Source organism: Brienomyrus brachyistius, chromosome 4, assembly GCF_023856365.1.
Source record: "Brienomyrus brachyistius isolate T26 chromosome 4, BBRACH_0.4, whole genome shotgun sequence".
NCBI classification, from domain to species: domain Eukaryota; kingdom Metazoa; phylum Chordata; class Actinopteri; order Osteoglossiformes; family Mormyridae; genus Brienomyrus; species Brienomyrus brachyistius.
In genome coordinates this window covers 249,757-275,024 of record NC_064536.1, presented here as the reverse complement: position 1 = coordinate 275,024, position 25,268 = coordinate 249,757, and the positions used below count along the sequence as shown (strand labels likewise).

General features: G+C 45.3%; 1 protein-coding gene and 1 long non-coding RNA gene across 3 annotated transcripts in view; both read left to right on the top strand.

Moving 5' to 3' along the window:
• LOC125740684 (NACHT, LRR and PYD domains-containing protein 3-like) overlaps positions 1–25,268 on the top strand; it is a 172,162-nt gene that overhangs the window by 141,346 nt on the left and 5,548 nt on the right. For both annotated transcript variants that reach the window (XM_049012163.1, XM_049012164.1), the window contains 6 exons: positions 10,905–10,975; positions 15,275–15,448; positions 19,178–19,351; positions 23,148–23,321; positions 23,458–23,631; positions 23,742–23,788. In XM_049012163.1, coding sequence (XP_048868120.1) covers positions 10,905–10,975; positions 15,275–15,448; positions 19,178–19,351; positions 23,148–23,321; positions 23,458–23,631; positions 23,742–23,788 — 814 coding nt within the window. The remainder of the gene's footprint in view (positions 1–10,904; positions 10,976–15,274; positions 15,449–19,177; positions 19,352–23,147; positions 23,322–23,457; positions 23,632–23,741; positions 23,789–25,268) is intronic.
• On the top strand, positions 406–3,369 carry LOC125740686 (uncharacterized). Its single transcript, XR_007397734.1, has 3 exons — positions 406–556; positions 2,286–2,415; positions 3,086–3,369. It is a non-coding gene; the product is annotated as an uncharacterized LOC125740686 (long non-coding RNA).

Genomic DNA, 25,268 nt, shown 5'->3' with positions numbered 1-25,268 from the left:
CTTGCCTGCCGTGCGCCTGTGCACTCACCCGTTTAACCAGCGATTGTGCCCGCAACCTGACACTCTGGTGGTGAATTACAAGAAAAAGTAAAATCTTGGGGTTACCACATCTCTGAAAAAAATCGTTAAATGCCACATTCATTCTAACAGATTATTTGGATGTTATGCCAGAAAAAAAAGCTTTTTTTGTCAGCTAACCACAAACGTAAACAGCTGGAGTTTGCGAAAGACTATTACAACTTTGACTGGAACCAAAATTCAATAGTCTGTCGAAACAGAAATGGAGCTTTTTGGTAATAAACATTCAAACAAAACAAATTTATTTTTGTATAGCGCATTATCACAACATTACATCGTCTCAAATCGCTTTACAGCGTCCGTACCCAAAGCCCCCAGTGAGCCAGCCAAAGGCAACAGTGGCAAGGAAAAACTCCCAAGAAGGAAGAAACCTTGGGAGGGACCAGACTAACAGGGGGAGCCCATCCTCCAGGGGGCAGCAGGGAGAGTCAAATAGGAGAGATGGTTAAGTGCCAAGTCACGTTGTCCCAATCATAAGGTAGGTTTGGTGTAAAAAGAAAGACGGCTGTAGTACAAAGAACCTTATCCCAACTAAAATATGGTGGAGGTTCTGAGATGTGAGACTGTTTCTCTTCCAAAGGCCCTGGAAACCTTATGATAGATGGCATTATGGACTCCATGAAATGTCAGGATATTTTAAATCAAAATTTTGCTGCCTGTGCCAGGAAACTAAAACTGGACCTTCCAGTTGGGCCAATACTGGGTCTTCCAGCAGGACACTAATCCTAAGCACATGTCCAAATCAACACAAAAATAGTTAGCTGATCTCAGAATCAAGCTTCTGCCATGGCCATCTCAGTCCTCTGACATGAACCCCATTGAAAACCTATGGGCGGAGCTAAAGAGAAGAGTGCAGAAGAGAGATTCTGTAAAGAGAAATGGTCTCAGATGTCCTGCTTGGTATTCTCCAACCTTATAAAAGGTTATAGAAGACTCAGTGCTGTTATACTGGCAAAGGAAGGTTGTACAAAGTATTAAAAAGAGGGGTGCCAATAAATGTGGCACATGTGTTTTTGTTAAAAATAATTATTTCTTAATGAAGGATTTGTTTTTTCTTTGAATAAATTTATTTCAAAGAAAGATTGGATTTAAATTATTTTTTTCAGTGTGACATGAAGCTACTTCACTGAAAGGTAGATTTTTTTCTAACCCTTTTTACAAATCTTTACAAGGGGGGGGGCAATAATTGTGGAGGACGCTGTAGCTAACGTTATCGAAACCTAAACATACTGTGGCAAATTATAACATTTACGACAATCATAACATTAACCTCAGGGCAAATCTGAAATTAATGCATTACTAACTATTTTAAAATTTAGAAATCTCTACGGAGCCAGCTGGCTAACGTTATCAAAACTACATGTGACGGCAGAATATAGCTTAATAAAATAACATTGGGGAGTGGATCCCTAACATTATAGATAACGTTATTGATTTACAAAGCTTACAGATTATGTATCTAAATTTCTTACCTAATGTTGTCTTTGATTGCTGATTGTTCCCCATTTAGTCTTTTTACATGCGCTCTCACTTTCTATACCGCATCGAAGATAACTCACAAGTGTCACACAGGATTCTTTAATCCTAGATCAATCTATTATTGATTGCACACATCCAAAGGTGTGTGAAGCGGTCTGAAATCTTTGCGCACTGTTGCTGGGCAGAATTTTGCAGAGCATCAAGGCCATTGTGGCCTCTGAACATACGATTTTCAAAGGGGCATCAAAGTCAGAAAGAGGGGCAATGACGTCCATGGCCATTGGTGAAATTCCTGCCCTGTCACCTGTGATCTATTAGGTTGTTTACGGTACAGGTTTATATTTGACACTGTGCGCACCATCACATGCCGGGTCTTCTGCTGGATCTTAAGCGTGGCTATGAGTTATTCCAACCTTTGGCAGAAATCAAAATATGAAATTTAGTCAAATAAATAAATGAACAAACAAACAGTACAACATGACTAGAAACAAAAAAAACACTGTAATGCTTAATTGGCTCAGATGAAGTCACTAACAAGAAGTGAAGTAACTTTATCTGCTGAGGTTTACCTGTGAAAGTGATTCGAATTGGTCCTGCTTGGAAGTATAAGACTTGGACATGGATGTTAAAGAAACAGTTATTAAAATGTTTAATTAGTTATTAAAATGAAAGTACTGACTTGTGGTGAACAATCACTTCCGTGACTGAGTGACAGCTCTGCTTCTCAGTTCCTGCTGTGCGGTGTGACAGTGACAGACAGAAGTGGCCAGGATCTACAAAAGTCCCTGGTCCAGACAGCCCAAGAACCTGTAAACAAGGACCAGGTTCCAGAACTTCGGTGTGAAAGCGCCTGATAAGGTGAGTAATGAAAACGACAAGTGCAAACACTTCAAAGAAGGAGGTGATTCCAAACTGGGAACAGCTATGGGCCGCTGGGCTCTGGTCCGTGACAAATGCAGCCCTCTAGAGCATGTAGATGGAAAAGTGCTTTAAAGTCCTCAGTTCAATGGCTACATGCTTTTCTAACTTAAGCACACAGTAGAATACGGCCCACAGTTGTTAGTCCAAATAATCAGTGCGCATCCATCCATTTTCCAAGTTGTGTATCCTTCTGGGTCACGGGGGGTCCAAAGCCTATCCTGGAAGCTACAGGCACGAGGTGGGGAACAACCCAGGATGGGGGGCCAGCCCATCACAGGGGGCACTCACCCCTATGCGCAATTTAGTAATTCCAATTAGCCTCAGCATGTCTTTGGACTATGGGGGGAAACCAGAGAACCTGGAGGAAACCCCACGACGACATGGGGAGAACATGCAAACTCCACACACATGTAACCCAGGCAGAGACTCAAACCCGGGTGCCAGAGGTGTGAGGCAACAGTGCTAACCACTGCAATACCATGCCACCCTCAGTGTGCGTCTCTACCTGTAATTAAAAACTGACTCGTTTCCTTTCTTTGAAAGATATTATGGCCCGTAAAGTGAATTTTGAATATAAAGCTAACATTACTTCTGCTTTTGATTACAGAGTCGGACTGCAATACATTGGAACTGGCTCTTTACAACCATAATCGTCTAAGTGATGGCTGACCATTCCAATGAGGAGGTTTGGATGTAACATCTTGGCATAAGATGCATGTCGTTAGGGCTGTAAATATCAGACACTGAGAGACAGGAAAGCCTTAAGTTCATAACATGAATAACTATTTTCGGAAAGCTCACTCTCCGCAGTGTTCTTCCCCAACCTACTTCCTTACCATACCGCACTGCACAAAATGTTACAGATGTAATGTAAATATATATATATATATATATTTATATATATATATATATATATATATATATATATATATATACACACATCCATTTTCCAAATGGCCTATCCTACTGGGTCGCGGGGGGTCCGGAGCCTGTCCCGGAAGCAATTGGCACGAGGCAGGGAACAACCCAGGATGGGGGGCCAGTCCATCGCAGGGCACATTCACACACCATTCACTCACACATGCACTCCTACGGGCAATTTAGCAAGTCCAATTAGCCTCAGCATGTCTTTGGACTGTGGGGGGAAACTGGAGTACCCAGAAGAAACCCCACGATGACATGGGGAGAACATGCAAACTCCACACACGTGTAACCCAGGCGGAGACTCGAACCTGGGTCCCAGAGGTGTGAGGCAACAGTGCTAACCACTGCACCACCATGCTGCCCCTATATAATTATATTGGATGCTGTCTTAACATGATATTTTGTCTATTGTTGTTCACCCTGTTGTTTCTATGTGCTCTTAAACTCTTTTTATTGCTATTCCAATTGGACAGGTCTCTCTTTTAAAAGAATTTTATTAAATCAGTGGACTAACCTGGTTAAATAAAGTTTTAATAATAATGCAGAAAATAAACACACACATGTACTTCTTATAGTAATGAAAGAATCACAGCAGGTGTCTCCTGCAGACATATAAGACTGTGAGCAGGAAACCTGCCTTAACCGAAAGGACCGTCATGTGTCTGAGTGACCATAAACAGGTTTGTGAGACTCATGGACTCATCTCTGACGTTCTGCAGACCCAGACTTCGCTCGCCAACCTCTTGCTGGATTATCTGGAGGAGCTCAGTCATGAAGAGCTGAAGAAGTTTAAATGGAAACTGAGTAACACAACATATAAAGATTCAAAGCTCCCTCCTTATAGTCGGGTGAAGGACTTGGATATAATTGATTTCACTGACCTAATGATACGTTCCTATGGTGAAGTCGGTGCTCTCAAAGTCACGCTTGAAATCCTGAAGAATATGAACCTGAATGACCTTGTCCAGAGACTGAATGAAGTTCTGCAGAAGGGTAATCATATATTTAACCTTTTTTTATTACTAAAATGCAACCTTTTTCAAGCTCTTGAAAAATAAGTCTAGTATCATTCTAGTATTTTGCATTATAAAGAAAATTATGAACAGTTTGATAATGTTGGAGTTTTTGGTTCCTCTTCTCTGCTGTCATCTGACTTTCTTTCTTTTATTTCTTTGTCTTCTCTCATCCGTATTTTTGAATTATTCTGCATAAATGATGCAGGAATGTATCCCAACATGCCCATGTAAAGCACCTTGGACTCGGTAGTGAAAGGCGCTATATAAAAATACATTGAACTGAATTGAATTCTGTATATCAGTGCCTGTGGCATAGACAGTGTAGGCAGAGCCTAGGGGTGCCATCCAGTCAGAAGGGGGCGCCCTGGTGCCCCAAAGGATAGGAAGGGAAGGGGGAAAAAATTAAATAAAAAAAATAACTTTGAATATATTTATTTCCATCCATCCATCCATTATCATAACCGCTTAAACCCGGGGGTCCCGGAGCATAAGGGGCGCAGGTGGGAACCAACCCTGAGCAGGTGCCAACACACCACAGATATATTTATTTACTAATATTGTTTTAAATTATTTATTATTTCAAAATACCAAAAAGCTTATTAAATAAGCAAATCTTATTAAATAAGGGATATTTTTTCCTTTGCCCAGCGCACCCCCCCCCCCCCCCCCTGTATCACACACTGTAGGCGTCTGTAAGTGACATTGATACGATTGATAAGCGTGTGATACGATTATTGGTATCTAATTCAAACAGACACTATCATGTCAGAGAGACTGAAGCCCTCCGGTGCCCAGGGAGGAAAAGGAGGAAGAGGAGAGGAGGAAAAACAGCAAAAAGAGAGAGGTAATAATCACTAATCAGAGTAATTACCGTGTTACTGTCTGTGGTCCGTGGAGCAGAGTGTTACTAACTTACCTTGGATTATTCAGCATTTGCTAATTTAATAAATAGCTACAATTAATGTCAGTTACTCCCTGCACAAATTCATTAGGGAAAGTCGTTAATACTTTTCAGGTGTTTGGGATGGGGAATAACCTACAGCATCATTTTCAGAAATACTCTTTATCTTTACCGTGTCCTGCTGCACCTGCATGAACCGTCCACTGTGTCTGTCTCAGGGTAGTAAACTGTAATAGGCAAATAAAATGCTTTTCTGTTCCCATCCCCCTTTTTAACTAATAGTTTAAATTCTCTGCATTTTTAATAGTCTGATTAGTCTTATATGCATAGCAAACAGCATCATCATGTGAGCGACATGCTCATTGAAGGAGGTTTTGTGCATGAATGCCAGTCAGCTGTCATTTCTCTTGCTGTTTACTTTGTGTTTAGAAAGTTATAATCTGACTTAGTTGCTGTTATTGGCTGAGTTTAATGCCCCCCCCAGCCAGGGCCGGTCAGTCCTATAGGCGACATAGGTGTCCGCCTAGGGCACCACCTTCTGAGGGGGCATCGACTTGCCAGCCAGTTTCACTTTGCCTCAGGCAGGGGGCGCCGGTGGTGATGCTCTCCTAGGGCACCACCTTCTGAGGGGGCGCCGACTTGCCAGCCAATTTCACTTTGCCTCAGGCAGGGGGCGCCGGTGGTGATGCTCTCCTAGGGCACCACCTTCTGAGGGGGCGCCGACTTGCCAGCCAATTTCACTTTGCCTCAGGCAGGGGGCGCCGGTGGTGATGCTCTCCTAGGGCTCCACCTTCTGAGGGGCGCCGACTTGCCAGCCAATTTCACTTTGCCTCAGGCAGGGGGCGCCGGTGGTGATGCTCTCCTAGGGCTCCACCTTCTGAGGGGCGCCGACTTGCCAGCCAATTTCACTTTGCCTCAGGCAGGGGGCGCCGGTGGTGATGCTCTCCTAGGGCTCCACCTTCTGAGGGGCGCCGACTTGCCAGCCAATTTCACTTTGCCTCAGGCAGGGGGCGCCGGTGGTGATGCTCTCCTAGGGCTCCACCTTCTGAGGGGCGCCGACTTGCCAGCCAATTTCACTTTGCCTCAGGCAGGGGGCGCCGGTGGTGATGCTCTCCTAGGGCTCCACCTTCTGAGGGGCGCCGACTTGCCAGCCAATTTCACTTTGCCTCAGGCAGGGGGCGCCGGTGGTGATGCTCTCCTAGGGCTCCACCTTCTGAGGGGCGCCGACTTGCCAGCCAATTTCACTTTGCCTCAGGCAGGGGGCGCCGGTGGTGATGCTCTCCTAGGGCTCCACATCAGCTAGGACCAAAACTGCTGTACAGATATCTGGGGCTTCAATACAAACATGTAGGATGTGAAATTTCAAGTTTAATTTTAACATAATGAAATATTGAAAAGTGCTTGTTTGTGTGTGTGTGGTGGGGGGTTATGTATACCAACAAAAACAACCTATTATTTTTACGGTGTGGGAACCTTTTCTCGAGTCCCCACAAACATCTGCGAATGCAGTCAAAAAACTAAAAATACCAAAAATCTTTGTTTGGCAACTTATTGTTATGGTTAGAGCTGGGTAGGGGTTAAGGTCGTATGTTGGTATTAATGTTGTGTGTTTTAATCAGGATCATGTTGAGAATTAGTGTATTTTCCTCTCATTTTTTTTCAGGGGAGCTCATGTCCAGCACGATGAAATGTAACCTGAAGCAGAAATGTGAGTGTGTATTTGAAGGGAAAGCTAAGGGAGGACAGCTAACATTTCTCAATGAGATTTACACAGAACTCTACATAACTGAAGGTGGGACTGGAAGAGTCAATGAGGAACATGAAGTGAGACAGATTGAACCAGCATCCAAGAAAAGGCGAACAGAAGATACTACAGTCAAGTGCAATGATATATTTAAACCCTTATGTGGGCGTGAGACACCTATCAGAACTGTACTCACTAAAGGGGTGGCAGGTATCGGGAAAACAGTCTCTGTGCAGAAATTCATTCTCGACTGGGCAGAAGGAAAAGCAAACCAGGATGTTCACTTCATATTTGCTCTTCCTTTCCGGGACCTGAATTTGATTAAGTGTGAATACAGTCTGATTGAACTGCTTCACCGCTTTGTCCCAGAACTGAAATCACTTGAATCCACTGAGCTGTTTAGGTACAAAGTCTTGTTCATCTTTGATGGTCTGGATGAATGTCGCCTTCCTCTCGATTTTCAGAACACTGAGAGCTGGTTTGATGTAACAACGAAAATGTCACTGGATGTGCTGTTGACTAACCTCATTATTGGAAATCTGCTTCCATCTGCTCTCCTCTGGATAACCTCCCGGCCAGCAGCGGCCAATCAGATACCTCCTAAGTGCCTCCACCGGCTGACAGAGATACGAGGGTTCAGTGATGCCCAGAAGGAGGAGTATTTCAGGAGGAGATTCAGTGATCAGAGCCTGGCCAGCAGGATTATCACACATGTGAAATCATCAAGGAGCCTCTTCATCATGTGCCACATTCCTGTGTTCTGCTGGATTTCAGCCACTGTGCTTAAGAGGCTTTTTAGTGAGACTGACAGGGGAGAAATTCCAAGGAATCTGACTGAAATGTACACACACTTCCTGATCTTTCAGTCCAGTTTAAAAAATGAGAAGTATATGAAAAACGATGAAACCAAGCTTAAGGAATACAGCAAGGAATTCCTTTTGAAACTTGGTAAACTGGCTTTTGACAACCTTGAGAAAGGCAATCTCATATTTTATGAGCAAGATCTGACAGAGAATGAAATTGATGTCAGTGAAGCTTCAGTTTACTCTGGAGTGTGTACAGAAGTTTTTAAAGAGGAATATGGGTTGTATGAGGATAAGGTGTACTGCTTTGTGCATCTGAGCATCCAGGAGTATCTCGCTGCTTTATACATGTTTCTATCAAACTCATCAGCTAATCTGCTGAAGACTGCAGTGGATCAGGCATTAAAGAGCAAGAATGGACACTTGGACCTCTACCTCCGCTTCCTACTGGGCCTCTCAACAGACTCCAGTCAGACTCTATTACAAAGACTACTGGGACAGAAAAGAATCAGCTCACATAATATTTGGGAAACAGCCCAATACATCAGGGAGAAAATACAGGAGAATTTATCTCCAGACAGGACCATCAACCTATTCCACTGTCTGACTGAACTGGGTGACAATTCTCTAGTAGAGGAAGTACAAAAATACCTGAATTCAGGAAGCCTTTCAGCAGAAGACCTCTCACCTGCACAGTACTCAGCTCTGGCCTTTGTGATGCTGATGTCAGATGAGGAGCTGGATGTGTTTGATCTGAAGAAATTCATCAGATCAGATAAAGAGCACTGGAGGCTGCTGCCTGTGGTCAAGAACTCCAGGACGGCTCTGTAAGTAACGTGGGGATGGATCATGTCTGGTCTGGCAGTTTTACATCTACATCATCTGAATAAATAAAATATAAATTTGAAATATAGAAAATATGATATTATGATATGATGATATGATATGAGAACCCTTTATTGCTGTTGCAATACACCATGTCACTAGTCACAGGTACCAGCGAAAAAACTGGCCTCAACCCGACCATACATATACACAAACATCACAGTAGGGGTAGACAGGTCAGGAAGACAGGGGCAAACAGAGAGAAGATAAGAAACAGAATAACATGAGGAGAGAGGAGGAGAATAAAAAAACAGCCCCCAGACTGTTCTCCAGTGGGGAGTACATTGTAGGAACCGAAAAAAACACCTCAGCAACATAAGCACATGGTCACTAATGCCTTACAACATAAAATGACAGAACTTGCAACAGGTGAGGGAAAAGGGGTGGTGGAGGTAGTCCAGCATAGACAAACAGCCATCCGGTCCTGCAGCCATGGGGGGCGCTGGTCAACAGACCCGCCTGTTCACGCTGGGGGCATGAAGCGGCGAAGGTGAGGGAAATGGGGAGGTGGAGGTAGTCCAGCATAGACAAACAGCCATCCGGTCCTGCAGCCATGGGGGGCGCTGGTCAACAGACCCGCCTGTTCACGCTGGGGGAATGAAGCGGCGAAGGCGTTGTTAAAATTTAAATTAAACTTGAAAATATACATTTCTCCTTGTGTATTAGTAACTAGGCTGGATTTTTTTAATATTGACTGAAGTTAGTCACGTAGTAAATAAAGTGACAGGTTTTCCATGACCATCCTTTGTGACGGACAGCCAAGAGCCAGAATTTCACAGAATGTTCGGACTGTGAGTGGAAGGCCGCTGGTTCAGATCTGCTGGCCGGCAGAGTGATGTCATTGCTGGGCCCTTGAGCAAATCCCTTAATGCCAATAACTGCAGGGGTGCTGGATGCTGGCTGACCCTGTGCTGTGACCGCAAACTTCCTCTCACCTGTGTGTGTCTGTGTGTCTCATGGAGCAGAATGGGAGGTGAAAAGACAATTTCCCCATGGGGATAAATGAAGTATCACTGTTCATAAATATGTCTTTTAAATGAATGTTCCTTTTAAAAGCATATCTGAAAGTATTGGTAGTCCTGCAATTAGGGTTTGGTGATTTTATAAGTTCCCAGGTAGAGCAATACAGAAAAAAATGATTTCACTCACAGGATCAGGAATTCAGGTGTCATTTAAAAAGCATAAACTCCTCTGGACATCATTCAAATCCCACATACACACACACACATATATATCCCAGGCAGGAACCGAACCCGACACCCTAGATGGTCGGCTGTAGTGCTGATCACTGAGCCACAGCGCTGCTCAGAGCTTTATGGAAATACTTATGCAGATATTAAAGTCTCAGGGTAACTGGCCCTTTAAGATCATTAAACAGCAGTGCATTAAAAAGTGGTTTGCAGTTGGCTACAGAATTTCAAGGACAATGAAACAACAAAATATCTGATATATTTTAATGAACCTGTGACTGAATGGATTTTAGAGCATATTCACACTCATGCCCTCATTCAAACTGGCTGTGGAAGGTAATGCAATATAACACATACAGACCATTATTGGGAATGTGGTCTGTATGATTTATGAACATGTACAGTTTGAATAAAACTAAAGGCTTTTAACCTATGATAGACTTAACCACTGTCAATGATTATATGACTGGAAAAAATGGCCAAAATACACAGTAAACTCACAGGAGATCCTGTATTGTGCCAACAGCTGCTCATTTGAGTAGATTGATCCAGTTCCTGAATATTCTGCACACAGAACCTTTCAGGATATTTGCGCTTTGAAATGAAAATGTTCACTGTATTCTTCATGACAGGGAGCATGATGACCATCATACAATTGGCCAAAATTAAAAATGTACCATATTGAATCACTTTTCTAACTGTAGTGATTTAATGTAGTGTTATGTTTAGCTACTAATTCTCTTTGAAATGTATTTTGTGCCTCTTATTATGCTAAAAAAAAGTTTGATTGGATATTTTGTATCACATGTATAGGACACATACCGGTCTGTGTCTGTATAATAACACTGCTCCCATTGCAGGCTGAACACCTGTAATCTCACAGAGAAATGCTGTGAGGTGCTGGCTTCAGCTCTCAGATCAAACTCCTCACCCCGGAGAGAGCTGGACCTGAGTGACAATGACCTGCAGGATTCAGGAGTGAAGCTGCTCTCTGCTGGACTGGGGGATTCACACTGTACACTGGGAATACTGAGGTCAGTATTACTGGGTATTCCACACTGTAAACTGGGGAAACTGAGGTCATATAGTAAACTGTTATTTCATGATGACACTGCAACTGGGACACAGATCAAACCACAGACCACAGTATTTGACAGTACAATTGAGACACCCTCCGCCCTGCAGACACAGAAAGGAGTGTCCTGGGAAGGGCTGAGGGATCAGTCACATGGCCACTTCATTTACTCTGACTTAAGCTCCTGTTTAGGCCTCTAGATGCAGCAGAAGGACTAATATTATAAGAGCCTCTCATGTCTGAAGTGCCTCAGCCAGTAATGTGGCTGATCCTGAATCCAAGCTGTCTAAGCATGAACTATGTCAGTACTTTATATTATAAAGTGTTTCTGTGACATTTGCAAGGCAAGTCAGACGAGCGAACGGCTGCACTCACACCATTTCATTCTCACCAAGCAGGTATAGATTTTTATTTCTCAGAAAAGAGGACGTGATGCGGATGTTTTGTTTTATTATTGTTATACTGACTTAATATTAACACTGTGTACTAGAGTAAATACCTGGGCTGGACTTTTCACAGTTTCATAGCAGAGGAACCTAAATCATGTTTCCTCAGGTGGAATTACACCAAATAAAATACTCCTTTATTTTGGGTGCCTGCTGCCTGGGCCCCTTCCTGTGTCACATCAGCCGCCTGTCAGCTATGAGAGAGGAATCACTCCTGTAATCAGCTCTCACTGCACTGTACAGATCTGTGTGGAACACAGTGTTTAAAATGTTCATGTGCTAAGGTCTCTCATACAGGATTCTTGAAAGTACTGTTGTCAGGTTCGCGGGTTCTCTGGTAAGCGGACGGGCAGGCAAGTGGGCAGGAAGCAGGCAAGGAGGCAAAAATCGGGGAAAACAGGGATTTATTAAAGGGACGATCAGGGAAACAGCAGGAAACATCAACTGACGCTAACTAACATCAATGACGGACAACCAAGCAGGACAAGACATGGACCGATAAAGAAAAGACAGGGCGAAATAACAAAGAACAGCTGGGTACGATTGGGGAAGCACACGTGGATAATCAGCGGATGTGGCACACACGAGGATCGGACGAGCCGGACATGACAGAGCCCCCCCCCCAAAAGGCGCGCATTCCGGACCCGCTTCAGGGGAGGCGATGGACGAGACGAGACCAGGAATACAGGATCTAGAAAACAAGAACAGGACCATTAACAGGGCATCGAGAACAAAACTGAAACGCAGAACAGGGACAGGGACAGGAAGTGGGACAGGAGCTGACATAGGACACGGAACGTGGACAGACAGATGAGGAAGGGAGACACTGAGGGAACAGGTGGAACAAAAGGGCCAGGAGTGAACGGAGGAGGAACAAAGGGACGAGGCACAAGCAGAGGAGGGACAGAGATGGGAGACCAGGGAGGGAAGGTCAGGGGGAAAAGGGGAGCACGAGGAAGCCCCAACGGGCGACGGGGTGCAGCTGGAGGGGCTGCAAGCGACCGGGAGGCCGGAGCCGGAGGGAACCTCGGAGGGGCAGAGGAGGCAGGGCGAGGGACAGGTGAAGGGGACGAGTAGGTAGTCACAGGGGGCACCAGGGAAAGGCGCTGAGGGAGCCGGAGGGGACATCGGCAAAGGCAAGGAGGGAGGGGGAGCTGCAGCAGGCGCATAGCAGGCCCAGGCGACGTCCACCGACGCGCCGGAGTAGGGGAACCCGCAGGCGACCGACGAAGAGTCGGAGGCAGGACCGAGGTAGGGCGACGAGGCTTTGGAGGGGGACCTGCAGGCGACCGCCGACCTGGAGTCCCAGGACCTGTAGGCACCTCCCGAGCCCTAGTCAAGGCAAGCAAGGGCGAGCCAGGGGGCAGGGAGGGTGGGACCCTAACCCCGCGCCTGTGTCCTCTCCCCTTCCGGGACACTGACATGCGGGGTCTAGGCTGGGGTCGATCTCGCCTGGGCAGGGACGGAGAAGATAGCAGGGAGGTCCCCGAGGGGTCCCACTCAAGCTCCTCTACCTCAACGGAGGGAGGAGCGGTGGTCGGGCTCTCTGGGGCCTTCTCATGGACCGGAGCTGGAGGGGGTACAGTCACAGGCGGAGGCAGAAGAAGCGCCTCGGGTGGAGGCAGAGGGGCCTCGGGCAGAGCTGCAGAAGGCGGCGGCGGCTGCTCGGGCGTAGGGGCCGGAGACGGAGGCGGCTGCTCGGGCGTAGAGGAGAGCTCCAGCATGGCCACTGCAGCAGGCAGTACCACGGAAGGCACTGTACCTGCTGCTGAAGAAGCCTGCTCCTTCCTCCATTGGAGCAGTCTCCTTAGAGTCTCCTCTGCGACGGCCAACTGCTGGAGTGGAGACTCTGGGGTAACAGCAGCGAGCTCCCTCTGCAGCTGCTCCAGGAGCTCAGCCGCCTCTGGGGAGTCTCTGTTTGCTGGTTCCCTCCTCACGTGCCAGAAAAGATCCTGGAGGGCAAAAATCCACTTGGCAAGGATCATAGCCGCGAGTGGAGCCAGAGCAGGTAGCGGCCGGTAGAAGTACCACTCGCGGGACGGCGGTATCTCCATGGCAATGAGGCGTGCTCCTAGGAAGGGGGGAGCCACCCGTCCAGGCAGCTTAGCGGCGGTGGTGACCTCCGAAGTGATCAGGAAGTGACCCACCGCTCCGGCCGGAGCTTGGCCAGCCGCCGGAAGTTGGTGTGCGTCCTCCTAAAGGGGCAGCCGGTCCAATATATCCTGGTTCCAGCTTACCAGATCCCACGCCGGGGAATCCTCGGCGGAATAGCACCTGGTTAACGTAACCGAGGTACTCCTCCTCGGTTACGGTAGGGGCTTTCTTCCATAGGTCCGTCATTCTGTCAGGTTCGCGGGTTCACTGGTAAGCGGATGGGCAGGCAAGCGGGCAGGAAGCAGGCAAGGAGGTGAAAATCGGGGAAGACGGGGATTTATTAAAGGGAAGGTTTAGGGAAACAGCGGGAAACATCAACTGACGCTAACTAACATCAATGACGGACAACCAGGCAGGACAAGAAATGGACTGATAAAGAAAAGACAGGGCGAAATAACAAGGAACAGCTGGGTACGATTGGAGAAGCACACGTGGATAATCAGGGGGCCGGGGGACACAAGAGGATCGTACGAGCTGAGCATGACAACTGTTGCATCCGTGAATGTTTTTTGCAATTGACTTTTAACTTCATGATTTGTACGATTTTAATGTAAAACAACCTGTGCATCACGTAGGTCAGCCTGACAGACCTGCATTAGCTGCTGGGGATGTTCACATCTCCTCTGGTCAGAGTTCCTGAGATTTCACTTTGGGGACACCTGGCAGAAAGATGGCTGACAACTGCTGGCCATTTCTGTTGCTTGTCTAACCCTCTGGAAAACATGACCGAGGCAATATTTTTTCTTTGCCCAGGAAACTAAGCAAAGCAAAACTTCCCAGGTTTGACTTATAAAATTCTCTGCAGTTTCAGCTGCTGCTCAGCTACTGAATGGAATGTTCTGGGCCTTCAAGATACTCTGAAGCTGAGAAACTAATTAAAGGGCATATTCATGTGACCGAGGTTAACATAACACAGCTGACAGATACAGAAACTCCTAAGCTAACACAAGGTGGTCAAGCTGCCTACTGCATCCTGTGCATTTAAAAGGTGTTTGCTGTTGGCTACTGAGTTTCAAGGACAATGAAATAACAAAATAACATATATTTTAATTAACCTGTGACTGAATGTATTTTAGAGCATATTCACACTCATACCCTCATTCAAACTGGCTGTGGAAGGTAATGCAATATAACACATACAGAACATTATTGGGAATATGGTCTGTATGACTTATTAAAATATACAGTTTGAATAAAACTAAAGGCTTTTAACCTATGATAGACTTACTTAACCACTGTCAATGATTATATGACTGCAAAAAAATGGGCAAAATACACAGTAAACTCACAGGAGATCCTGTATTGTGCCAATAGCTGCTCATTTGAGCATATTGATCCAGTTCCTGAATATTCTGCACACCAAACCTTTCAGGATATTTGCGCTTTGAAATGAAAATATTCACTGTATTCTTCAAGACAGGGAACATGATGACCATCAGAGGATTGGCCAACATTAAAAATGTACCAGATTTAATCACTTTTCTAACTGTGGTGATTTAATATATTATTGTGTTTAGCTAGTAATTCTCTTTGAGGTGTATTCTGTGCCTCTTGTTATGCTGAAAAACGTTTAATTGGATATTTTGTATCACTATGATCACTGATGTGTAGGATACATACCAGTCTGTGTCTGTATAATAACACTGCTCCCATTGCAGGCTGAACACCTGTAATCTCACAGAGAAATGCTGTGAGGTGCTGGCTTCAGCTCTCAGATCAAACTCCTCACCCCTGAGAGAGCTGGACCTGAGTGACAATGACCTGCAGGATTCAGGAGTGAAGCTGCTCTCTGCTGGACTGGGGGATTCACACTGTAAACTGGAGATACTGAGGTTAGTATTACTGGGTATTCCACACTGTAAACTGGAGATACTGAGGTCAATAATATTTGTCTGGTCAAATAATAAACTGGTATTTCACGATGACACTGCAACTGGGACACAGATAAAACCATAGGCCATGAGTATTTGACAGCACAATTGAGACACCCTCCACCATGCAGACACAGAAAGGAGTGTCCTAGGAAGGACTGAGGGATCAGCCACATGGCCATTTCATTTACTCTGACTTAAGCTCCTGTTTAGGCCTCTAGATGCAGCAGAAGGACTAATAGTATAAGAGCCTCTCATGTCTGAAGTGCCTCAGCCAGTAATGCGGCTGATCCTGAATCCAAGCTGTCTGAGCATGAACTATGTCAGTACTTTATATTATAGAGTGTTTCTGTGACGTTTGCAAAGCAAGTCAAACGAGCGAACCGCTGCACTCACACCGTTTCATTCCCACTAAGCAGGTAGAGATTTAAGCTTTTTATTTCAATTCAATTTATTTTATATACCGCTTTTCACAACAAAGTTGCCCCAATGCGCTTTACAGGAGTGTGTTGTGGAAGATCCTTAACAGAGATAAGGACAGAACACAGAAACAGTGAAAATGGAAAAATGAAAGAGAAAGCCAGATGACAGCGGAGGAGAGGAACCAAAAACTCCCAAGTAGGGAGAAAAAAAACCTCTGGGGGTCCAAGGTCAACTGGAAGCCCAACCCCCCTGGGCATGCTAACATTACTGGACAAAGGTAGAGAAGTAGCCGGATTGTTTGCTAAGAGCAAGGTGTAAACTGTGATCCGGTCCTAGTTAAAGTCCATCGGTGAGACAGTCCTCCACATAGGCCTGTGTCGGGTGGCAGGATGGAAGTTGCACCGACATCGTCATAGATCGCAGGTCACATCTGTGATGACACCCTTCCGTAGACCCTGATGGCAGCTCAGAAGGTGCCCCCTCGGGCACCCTCCAGACATGTGGGAAGAAAGGCAGAGAGTGCAGGTGTCAGAGTGCACTGATACATTAATGGACAGGCACGGTAGGTGAAAATGGCGTGTACAGCAGCATCAGCAGCCATAATTACCGTGTTAAGTGTTAACTTGTGGGTAAGCTAAACTGAAGTAATAGGTCTTCAGTCGAGAGTTAAAGACTAAGACCGATTCAGCATCCCGAACATAGGCTGGTAAGCCATTCCACAGTATAGGGGCCCTGTAGCAGAATGCTTTATCACCAACAGTCGCTTTAGTTGTATGTGGGACTATAAGGAAACCTGCATTCTGCGACCTGAGTGGACGGTGCGGGCTGTAAACATGGAGTAACTCTGTTAGGTAGCTAGGTGATAGGCCTTGAAGTGCTTTATATGTGAGTAGGAGAACTTTGAAGTCAATCCTGAACCTCACAGGAAGCCAGTGCAGGGAGCTAAGAGCAGGCATTGTGTTCAAACTTCTTCCTAGTAGTGACAATTCGGGCTGCTGCATTTTGAATCCCCCTGAAAAGTATGCGATGTGCGGTGTGTGCTCCCGGATAACAGAGCATTACAGTAGTCTAACCTACTGTATACAAAGGCATTTATCAGTTTCTCAGTGTCTTGCGTAGAGAGAAATCGTCGTAGTTTGGCAATGTTACGCAGCTGCAGGAAGCACACTTTCGATACTGAGTCCACATGAGATTTGAATGAGAGGCTTGTATCTAAGATGATGCCCAGGTTGCGTGCTATGCTGTTGAGGGAAAAGTTCAGCCCCTTGGAATGGAGTGTGGAAATAATGGCATTCTTATCCGTGGACCTGCCTCCAAACAGAACCTCGGTTTTCTGGGCATTTAATGATAAAAAGCTTTTGTCCATCCAGTCTTTAGTTCAGTAAAACAATTAGCTAAAGTGACAATAGGTGCAGTGTCATTAGGCGTAACTGACATGTATATTTGTGTGTCATCTGCATAGGAATGATAGTTAACATTATATTTTCTCATTATGTCACCTAAAGGCAGCATATATAGAGAGAACAATAAAGGACCGAGACCTCATCCCTGCGGTACTCCATATGTGACTGGTGACATACTGTAGATGATGGAGTACAGGAGTATTTCTCAGAAAATTCAATTCAATTTTATTTATATAGCGCTTTTAACAACAATCATCACAAAGCACTTTACATTTAACCGGCCAGAACCCCACCAAGCAAGTTTGAGGCGACAGTGGCAAGGAAAAACTCCCTCTAGCAGGAAGAAACCTTGAGAGGAACCTAGACTCGGAAGGGGACCCCATCCTCCTCTGGGCAACCGGGGAGCATGAAACTGCATTTATATTGACATTCATTAGAGTTCATATAGTTATAAAGTCCCAGTTGGTTTCATGTTGTTATCTCTAGGAGTCCAGAAAAGAGGACGTGATGCGGATGTTTTGTTTTAATATTGTTATACTGACTTAATATTGTTACACTGTGTACTAGAGTAAATACCTGGACTGGACTTTTCACAGTTTCATAGCAGAGGAACCTAAATCACATTTCCTCAGGTGGAATTACACCAAATAAAATACTCCTTTATTTTGGGTGCCTGCTGCCTGGGCCCCTTCCTGTGTCACATCAGCCGCCTGTCAGCTATGAGAGAGAAATCACTCCTGTAATCAGCTCTCACTGCTCTGTACAGATCTGTGTGGACCACAGTGTTTAAAATGTTCATGTGCTAAGGTCTCCGTGTACCAGATGCAACAGCAGCAGTACTTGATCCACATTCCTTGAAGGTCACACTCTGTATGGTTTACATCAGCTTCTGGTTACATCTTCTTAATGGCGTCCTAATGATTACATTCTCTATCTGTTATGCAGTACCATGTAATATTCCATATGGACACCCCCCAAGGGGGCAGTCTTTATTTTAGGGGGATGGGGGGGCATTCAGGAAGGGCAGCTTTAGGGCAGCTGGAGTGTGGAGTTTAGCTCCTTCCTCACACGGCTGGGCCCGACTCCTTGGTCGCTGGCTGAGCAGGTGGGGGCAGCAGTCCCTTCTGGGTGGTCATCCTCCAGGCCGTCTGTGTTCAGAGAGAGACGACAAGCAGGCTGCTCACCAGTCACCCTGTTTCCCCCCCTGCCCACGATGCAGGCTCTGAGCCGTGCTGGGGGAGGCGATCCCGCCCCCTCCTCTGGGGCTATTATCAGCTGTCAGCCACCTCCTGTTGACATTCCTCACTTCCTCATCGGTGGTTCTGCAGCCGACCGTGGGGATCTTGTGGTTTCTGTCCGGCACTGTGGTGCTGATCGTCCTCTTTGGGATTTAGCCGACTTTCCTGCCCCTGTGACGTCACACCGTTTGCTCTTGGCTTCACTCCAGGGCCTCATCCTCTCTGCCATCAGAGCACTTCTTGTGGTAGGACTGTGGATGAGGGAGTTCAGGTCTAAGTTTTTTTTGTGTACTTTTGATCTGAGTTGATTATTCATGTCTGTTTCTACACAGTCAGTGAGGCTAAAAGGTGAGCTTCAGTGAACAGTGTGTGGGGGCTACAGGAACAGAGGTACACAGGCAAACCGGGGTGCAGAATAATGCCCCCAAATGGCAGCTTCATATCAGGAACAGGGAGAACAGGGATGGAGGAAAAGGGTGAGGTGCTGAATGGCTGTTTGGTCTGGGGGGGTCCAGGTCAGTCACTGGTCCCAGTCAGGCTGTGGCTTTGGGCATGTCAGCCCTGGTATATTACGGGGTGGCTGCCACCTGTATTTTGTCTGAAATTTTGTGATTTCCTTTCTGCAGACTGACATGCTGTAGAGTCACAGAAGAAGGCTGTTCTTCCCTGGCTTCAGCTCTGAGGTCAAACCCCTCACACCTGAGAGAGCTGGATCTGAGCTACAATCGTCCAGGAGACTCAGGAGTGAAGCTGCTCTCTGCTGTACTGGAGGATCCCAGCTGTAAACTGGAGAAGCTGAAGTGAGTACAGAATGAACATTTTATGTCAGTTCCAGTCAAGTTTGTTTATGTAGCACATGTTCATGCACCAAGGTCATTCAAAGTGCTTTACAGAAAAGGTACAAAATAAAATGCATAAAGTAAAAGCAGACAAAGTAAAAGTGTGGGAATATATATGAAAATAAAAAGAAAAGAACATGAAACATTAAAGAACAGATATTAAGTGACAAAGTGCCATTGGCATCAGTCACGGTTACACAGTCGCCCATGGAGCTGCGGCCTGGGTGCTCTGGTGCCAGGTGTCCTTATAAACACCCTTATGCTGGAACACGGTGTTCGTTATGGACAGACTGTGGTTGGCACAGGAGACCAATAAGAGAGCAGCTCGGGTTCAGATCGGCCAGGCCGTTCCTCCCAATCACAGCCCTCCAGGCATCACTGTCGTTACCCACGTGAGCGTTAAAGTCCGCCAGCAGAACAATGGAGTCCTCATGGGGGGGGGCACCTTCCAACGTCCCACCCAAGGTCTCCAAGAACGCCGCACACTCTGAGCTGGTGTTCGGTGCATAAACACAGACAATAGTCAGAGCCCGTCCCCCGACTCGAAGTCGAAGGGAGGCGACCTTCTCATTCATTGGGGTGAACTCAAACATACTGACACCGAACCGGGGGGCTATAAGTAGACCCACCCCTGACCTCTGCCTCTCACCATGGGCAGCTCCAGAGTGGAATAGAGCCCAGTCCCTCCCCAGGAGTTTGGTTCCAGACCCTGAGTCGTGTGTCAGTAGTCAAAGCATGTTAGAAATAATCAAAGGGGCGCTAGAGTGCGCATGGCGGAGTAGACGTGTTTTTCTGTGCTCCCCTCTGACAAAATCGACTTTCAGTAATTGCAAAGTTTTAATGGGACGGTTCCTGGCTTAAAACTTTACTAGAAGTACCTTAATGGTCTGTTCACAAAATGACGAGCAGAAAGCATAAGAAAATGGCTGGAGACGAGGCAAACTCACAGCTAAGCGAGGGGCAGGCTAATGACGGGGATCTGCGGGATGAGCTCAAGCTAACAGCAGAGGCAAATCCAGATTCTGCAGCCATTCTCTCAGCAATTAAGCATACGAGTAAAATGATGGAATAGCGCTTTAGCACTCCAGAGGTCTCTTTTCAGACTATTCAAGTCACCATGGCTGAGCATGGGGACGCATTTCTAGTGTGGAAACGGTCAGCGGTAGCCATGAGGCTCGTCTGTCTGAGTTAGAGCAGCTGATGGTAAAGCTGCAGTATATCAGCAGATCGCTCCGAGATAAACTTACTGATCCGGAGGCGAAGTCCAGACGACAGAACACAAAGCTGATAGGCCTGCCGGAGGGTGTTGGAGGTGGCAATCCTGTGGACTTTCTGGCCAGTTTTATACCTTCTTTACTGGGCCCTGAACTTTTCCCTAACCCTATACAGATTGACCGCGCCCATAGACTGGGTGGAAGGCCGGTGGCAGATTTAACTCGAGCTAGTGCTTTTCAAGCACTGTACAGTTTAAAATTGTTTCAGATAATATAAAATACCTGGGCATAGAAATCTCCAAAAACCCTAAGAACCTATTTAAAGCTAACTTCACTGAGAAGTTGAGTAAGTTGAAGGAAGATACTGAAAGATGGAGAACCCTACCTCTTTCGCAGGTTGGGCGAGTAAATGTTGTGAAAATGGTGTCCTTACCAAGATTTTTATATTTATTTCAAAATATTCCACAGTTTATCCCCAAATCATTTTTTAAACCCATTGACACTATAATTATGCCTTTTATCTGGGGATGTCAAAGATTCACCTTCAGAAACCAAGGGAGCATGGGGGTTGGGGTTACTATGTTTCTTATATTATTATTGGGCTGCCAATGTGACAGCTATGGTATACTGGCAGTATGGATATCAAGTGGAGGACGTCTCATGCCTGCCTCCATGGCTTGCTATTGAAATTGGCCTAACCTCGGGAACCTCTCTCCCGGCTCTCCTTTTCACATCACCTAAACCTCCTGCGACTTTGGAAGATTATCATTTTATAGTGGTCAACGCTCAGATAATTTGGAATCAAATTCGGAAATCTTGTAAACTACCTGACACATCAGTTCATGCCCCAATCTGGCATAATCATTGCTTCTCGCCATCCTTAACAGACATGAACTTTAAGGACTGGAGCAGAAAGGGTAAAATGAAAGATCTTTATGTTGGCAGACGCTTCGCGTCATTCGAACAGCTTCAATCAAAGTTTTCTCTCTCCCATGCTCAGTTCTTTAGGTACTTACAACTGAGGAATTATGTAAGACAGAACATACCGGCATTTGGCTCCATTCCAAAAGATATCTCATTGTATAAGTTGTCGTTGGGCCCTCCAGATGCGAGATATTTAATTTCGGATCTTGTTAGAATATTTTCTGCTAACCTGAATACGTCTACAGACAAAATTAGAGGTGCGTGGGAAACAGAGCTGGATATTAAGATTGATAGTGACATTTGGACTAATACTCTCGGTGGGATTAAAACCTGTTCTACTAATTCCAGATTAAAGCTTATTCAATTTAAGGTTGTGTACAGACTGCACTATGCCAAAGATAGATTGCATAGATTTTGTCCAGATCTGTCACCCATGTGCGATCAATGTATGGAGGCAGAAGCCACTCTAGCACACCACTCCTGGTTATGCCCTAAACTTAGGGATTTTTGGTGCTCCATATTTAAATGGTACTCTGATGCATTTAACATCAATTTGTCGCCGGACCCTGAAATAGCGTTATTTTGGAATTCAACTGCACTGCATTGATCATAACATTCGTCCAGTCTTGGTATATGGTATGGTGATTGTCAAGAGGTGTCTTCTGAAACTGCAGAAAGCAGATTGTGGCCCCTGTTTTAAAATGTGGTTAAGGGAACTCTTGGGAGTTCTCCATGGTGAGAGGTTAAGATATGATCTATCAGGCAGCACTAAAAGGTTTATCAGAATGTGGAATCCATCCATCCATCCATTTTCCAAACCGCTTATCCTATTGGGTCGCGGGGGGTCCGGAGCCTATCCCGGAATCAATGGGCACGAGGCAGGGAACAACCCAGGATGGGGGGCCAGCCCATCGCAGGGCACACTCACACACCATTCACTCACACATGCACACCTACGGGCAATTCAGCAACTCCAATCAGCCTCAGCATGTTTTTGGACTGTGGGGGGAAACCGGAGTACCCGGAGGAAACCCCACGACGACACGGGGAGAACATGCAAACTCCGCACACATGTGACCCAGGCGGAGACTCGAACCCGGGTCCCAGAGGTGCGAGGCGACAGTGCTAACCACTGCGCCACCATGCCGCCAATCTGGAATCCAATGCTACAATTTATGAATGAAAAATGAAACCCCACATTTATTTATGCTAATTATTACCCCTTTGTACTCTTTCAGATTCTGCTGTGTAGAACATAGTGCCTGTTGCCCCCTCCCTTTTTTTTAGTGCTTTACTTGTCAATGGGAATTTGTTGTGGGGGGGTGTATGGTATGTGTTGGTTGTCTGTTTTTTTCTGTCATTTTTCTGAAAATTATAAATAAATGTTTTAAAAAAGAAGAAATATTCAAGCAGTATCAACTGGAAACCAATAATTCTTAGCAGACGATTTGTGTTGGTTAGCAGAGCTAATAGATGAAGAAAAGTGACAGTTATATACTGTACAATAAAGTCATTGTTTTAAAAAAAATCTCTTCTGTGATGCAGTGATGGCTCACATTACTGTAATATACGGTACAGCGATGCAAAAAGTGGTTTTATAAGTGTTTCATTTTCCTAAGGGTGGACCGGTGTGAACTCACAGACAAATGCTGTGAGACGCTGGCTCCAGCTTTCAGATCAAACTCCTCACCCCTGAGAGAGCTGGACCTGAGTGACAATGACCTGCAGGATTCAGGAGTGAAGCTGCTCTCTGCTGGACTGGGGGATTCACACTGTAAACTGGGGATACTGAGGTGAGTATTACTCAGTATTCCATGCTGTAATCTGCAATTATCTAAATATTTATCAAACCAGACACATTTGCTTAAAAGTAATACTTTTAATGGTGAGATGATATTATTTATTGGAGAGTTTTGTTTCTCTTTGCAGGCTGTCAGGCTGTAGAGTCACAGAAGAAGGCTGTTCTTCCCTGGCTTCAGCTCTGAGGTCAAACCCCTCACATCTGAGAGAGCTGGACCTGAGCTACAATCACCCAGGAGACTCAGGAGTGAAGCTGCTCTCTGCTGTACTGGAGGATCCCAGCTGTAAACTGGAGAAGCTGAAGTGAGTACAGATTGTGTGTCTGACACGCTACACTTATGCATGTATGTGAAGAAGAGGCACCAATAAATAAATGGATGCAGCAGTACTATGTCATTCTGCTTCTCCTATAGTGTGGATCACGGTGGAGAGTGCAGGATCAGACCAGGCTTACAGAAATGTAAGTGTGTTTGCATGTTTTATTAATAATACCATAAATACCATTTTATGATTGTATTATGAGTGTGGCTTTTTGCACTGTATGTAGATGGAATTCCATATTTGTGTTTAGGTGAGTTTCTCTTTGTGTGACAGTTTAGACAGAATCCAAAGGGAAAAGACAAAACAAACATCACCAAAAAGACTATTAATGTATTCATCTTTTTTTTTCCAAAGAAATACTTTATACGCGCTTATAACAGGATTAAACCATATTCTGGTATACCCCTGCGTCTTTAATTTCACAAAGGAATCCTTTAGCATTTGTTCTTCATGCACATGCAGTGAGTTTACTTTTATCTTTTTGAGATTCGTTAGTATTGTCCTAAGATGGCACCCATAGTCTTCCCCAAACCAGGAGATGGGTCTGGCTGCAGAACACTGGACGTCTCAGTTAGGAGGATCTCCACTGAGGGGCCGGAAATCACATGATCTCCATTCCTGGGCCGGACATGACGTTATGCAGACTTCAGAAACAGAAGCAAAGTGTAGGATAGAAATATAATTATTATTGTTAATAATTATATGATTCGTATAATATTATATTTACATGTATATACAGTCGTGCCCAAAAGTTTACATACACCTGAGTGAAATACATTCAACTTCCATTTATATATTATTTACTGTTTAATATCTAACATTCAGTGCATTCCAGTAATAATGTCAACCAATCTCTTTTATTTCCATGACTTATTTCAACAGCTCTTTCGTTTTCAATGGTTTTATTCATAGTTCAGTTAATGATGCTACAAAATTAGTAGGCCAAAAGTTTACATACACCAGGGTGATCCGGTGCTTTTTTGTGTTAGCAACAGCGTGGATTATCCCCAAATGATTTTCATGTGTGTCCTATTGATTCTTGACTGCAATTAACTTGTAATAGTTCAGGTGGAGCACACAGGGCTGTATAAAGGGCCAGAGTTACCTGCTAATGCCTCATTTCTACTCGATCCAACATTGAAAAGGAAAAGAACTCTCTGAAGACTTAAGAGCAACAATAATACAATTACAGAAGTCAGGAAACTCTCTAGGTGCCATAGCCAGACAAAAGTTTGGGACAGTTATTAAGACCCTTAAAAGATCAGGCCGAAAGTCGAAATTGACACCAACCGATGAGAGGGCATTGGTTCGAACGGTCCGCTTCAATCCCAAAATGACAAAGATAGAAGTATGCCAAGAACTGACGGCCTCAGGAATCAATGTCTCACTGTTCACAGTCCAGAGGGTCCTACTTCGTAATGGGTTCGTTACAGAGGACTCGGTTAGAAACGTCCATCGAAATGCTTAAACATAAGAAAGAAGCTGCGGCAGCCATCTCCGAAGCAGAAGTATTCAAAGCTGCAGTGGAGTTTAATACAGAGAAAAATAGTTGCAACTTCGATTTAGACTCTAGCCCTATAGAAAACCCACAATACATTGAACAATATGTTGTTGACCAA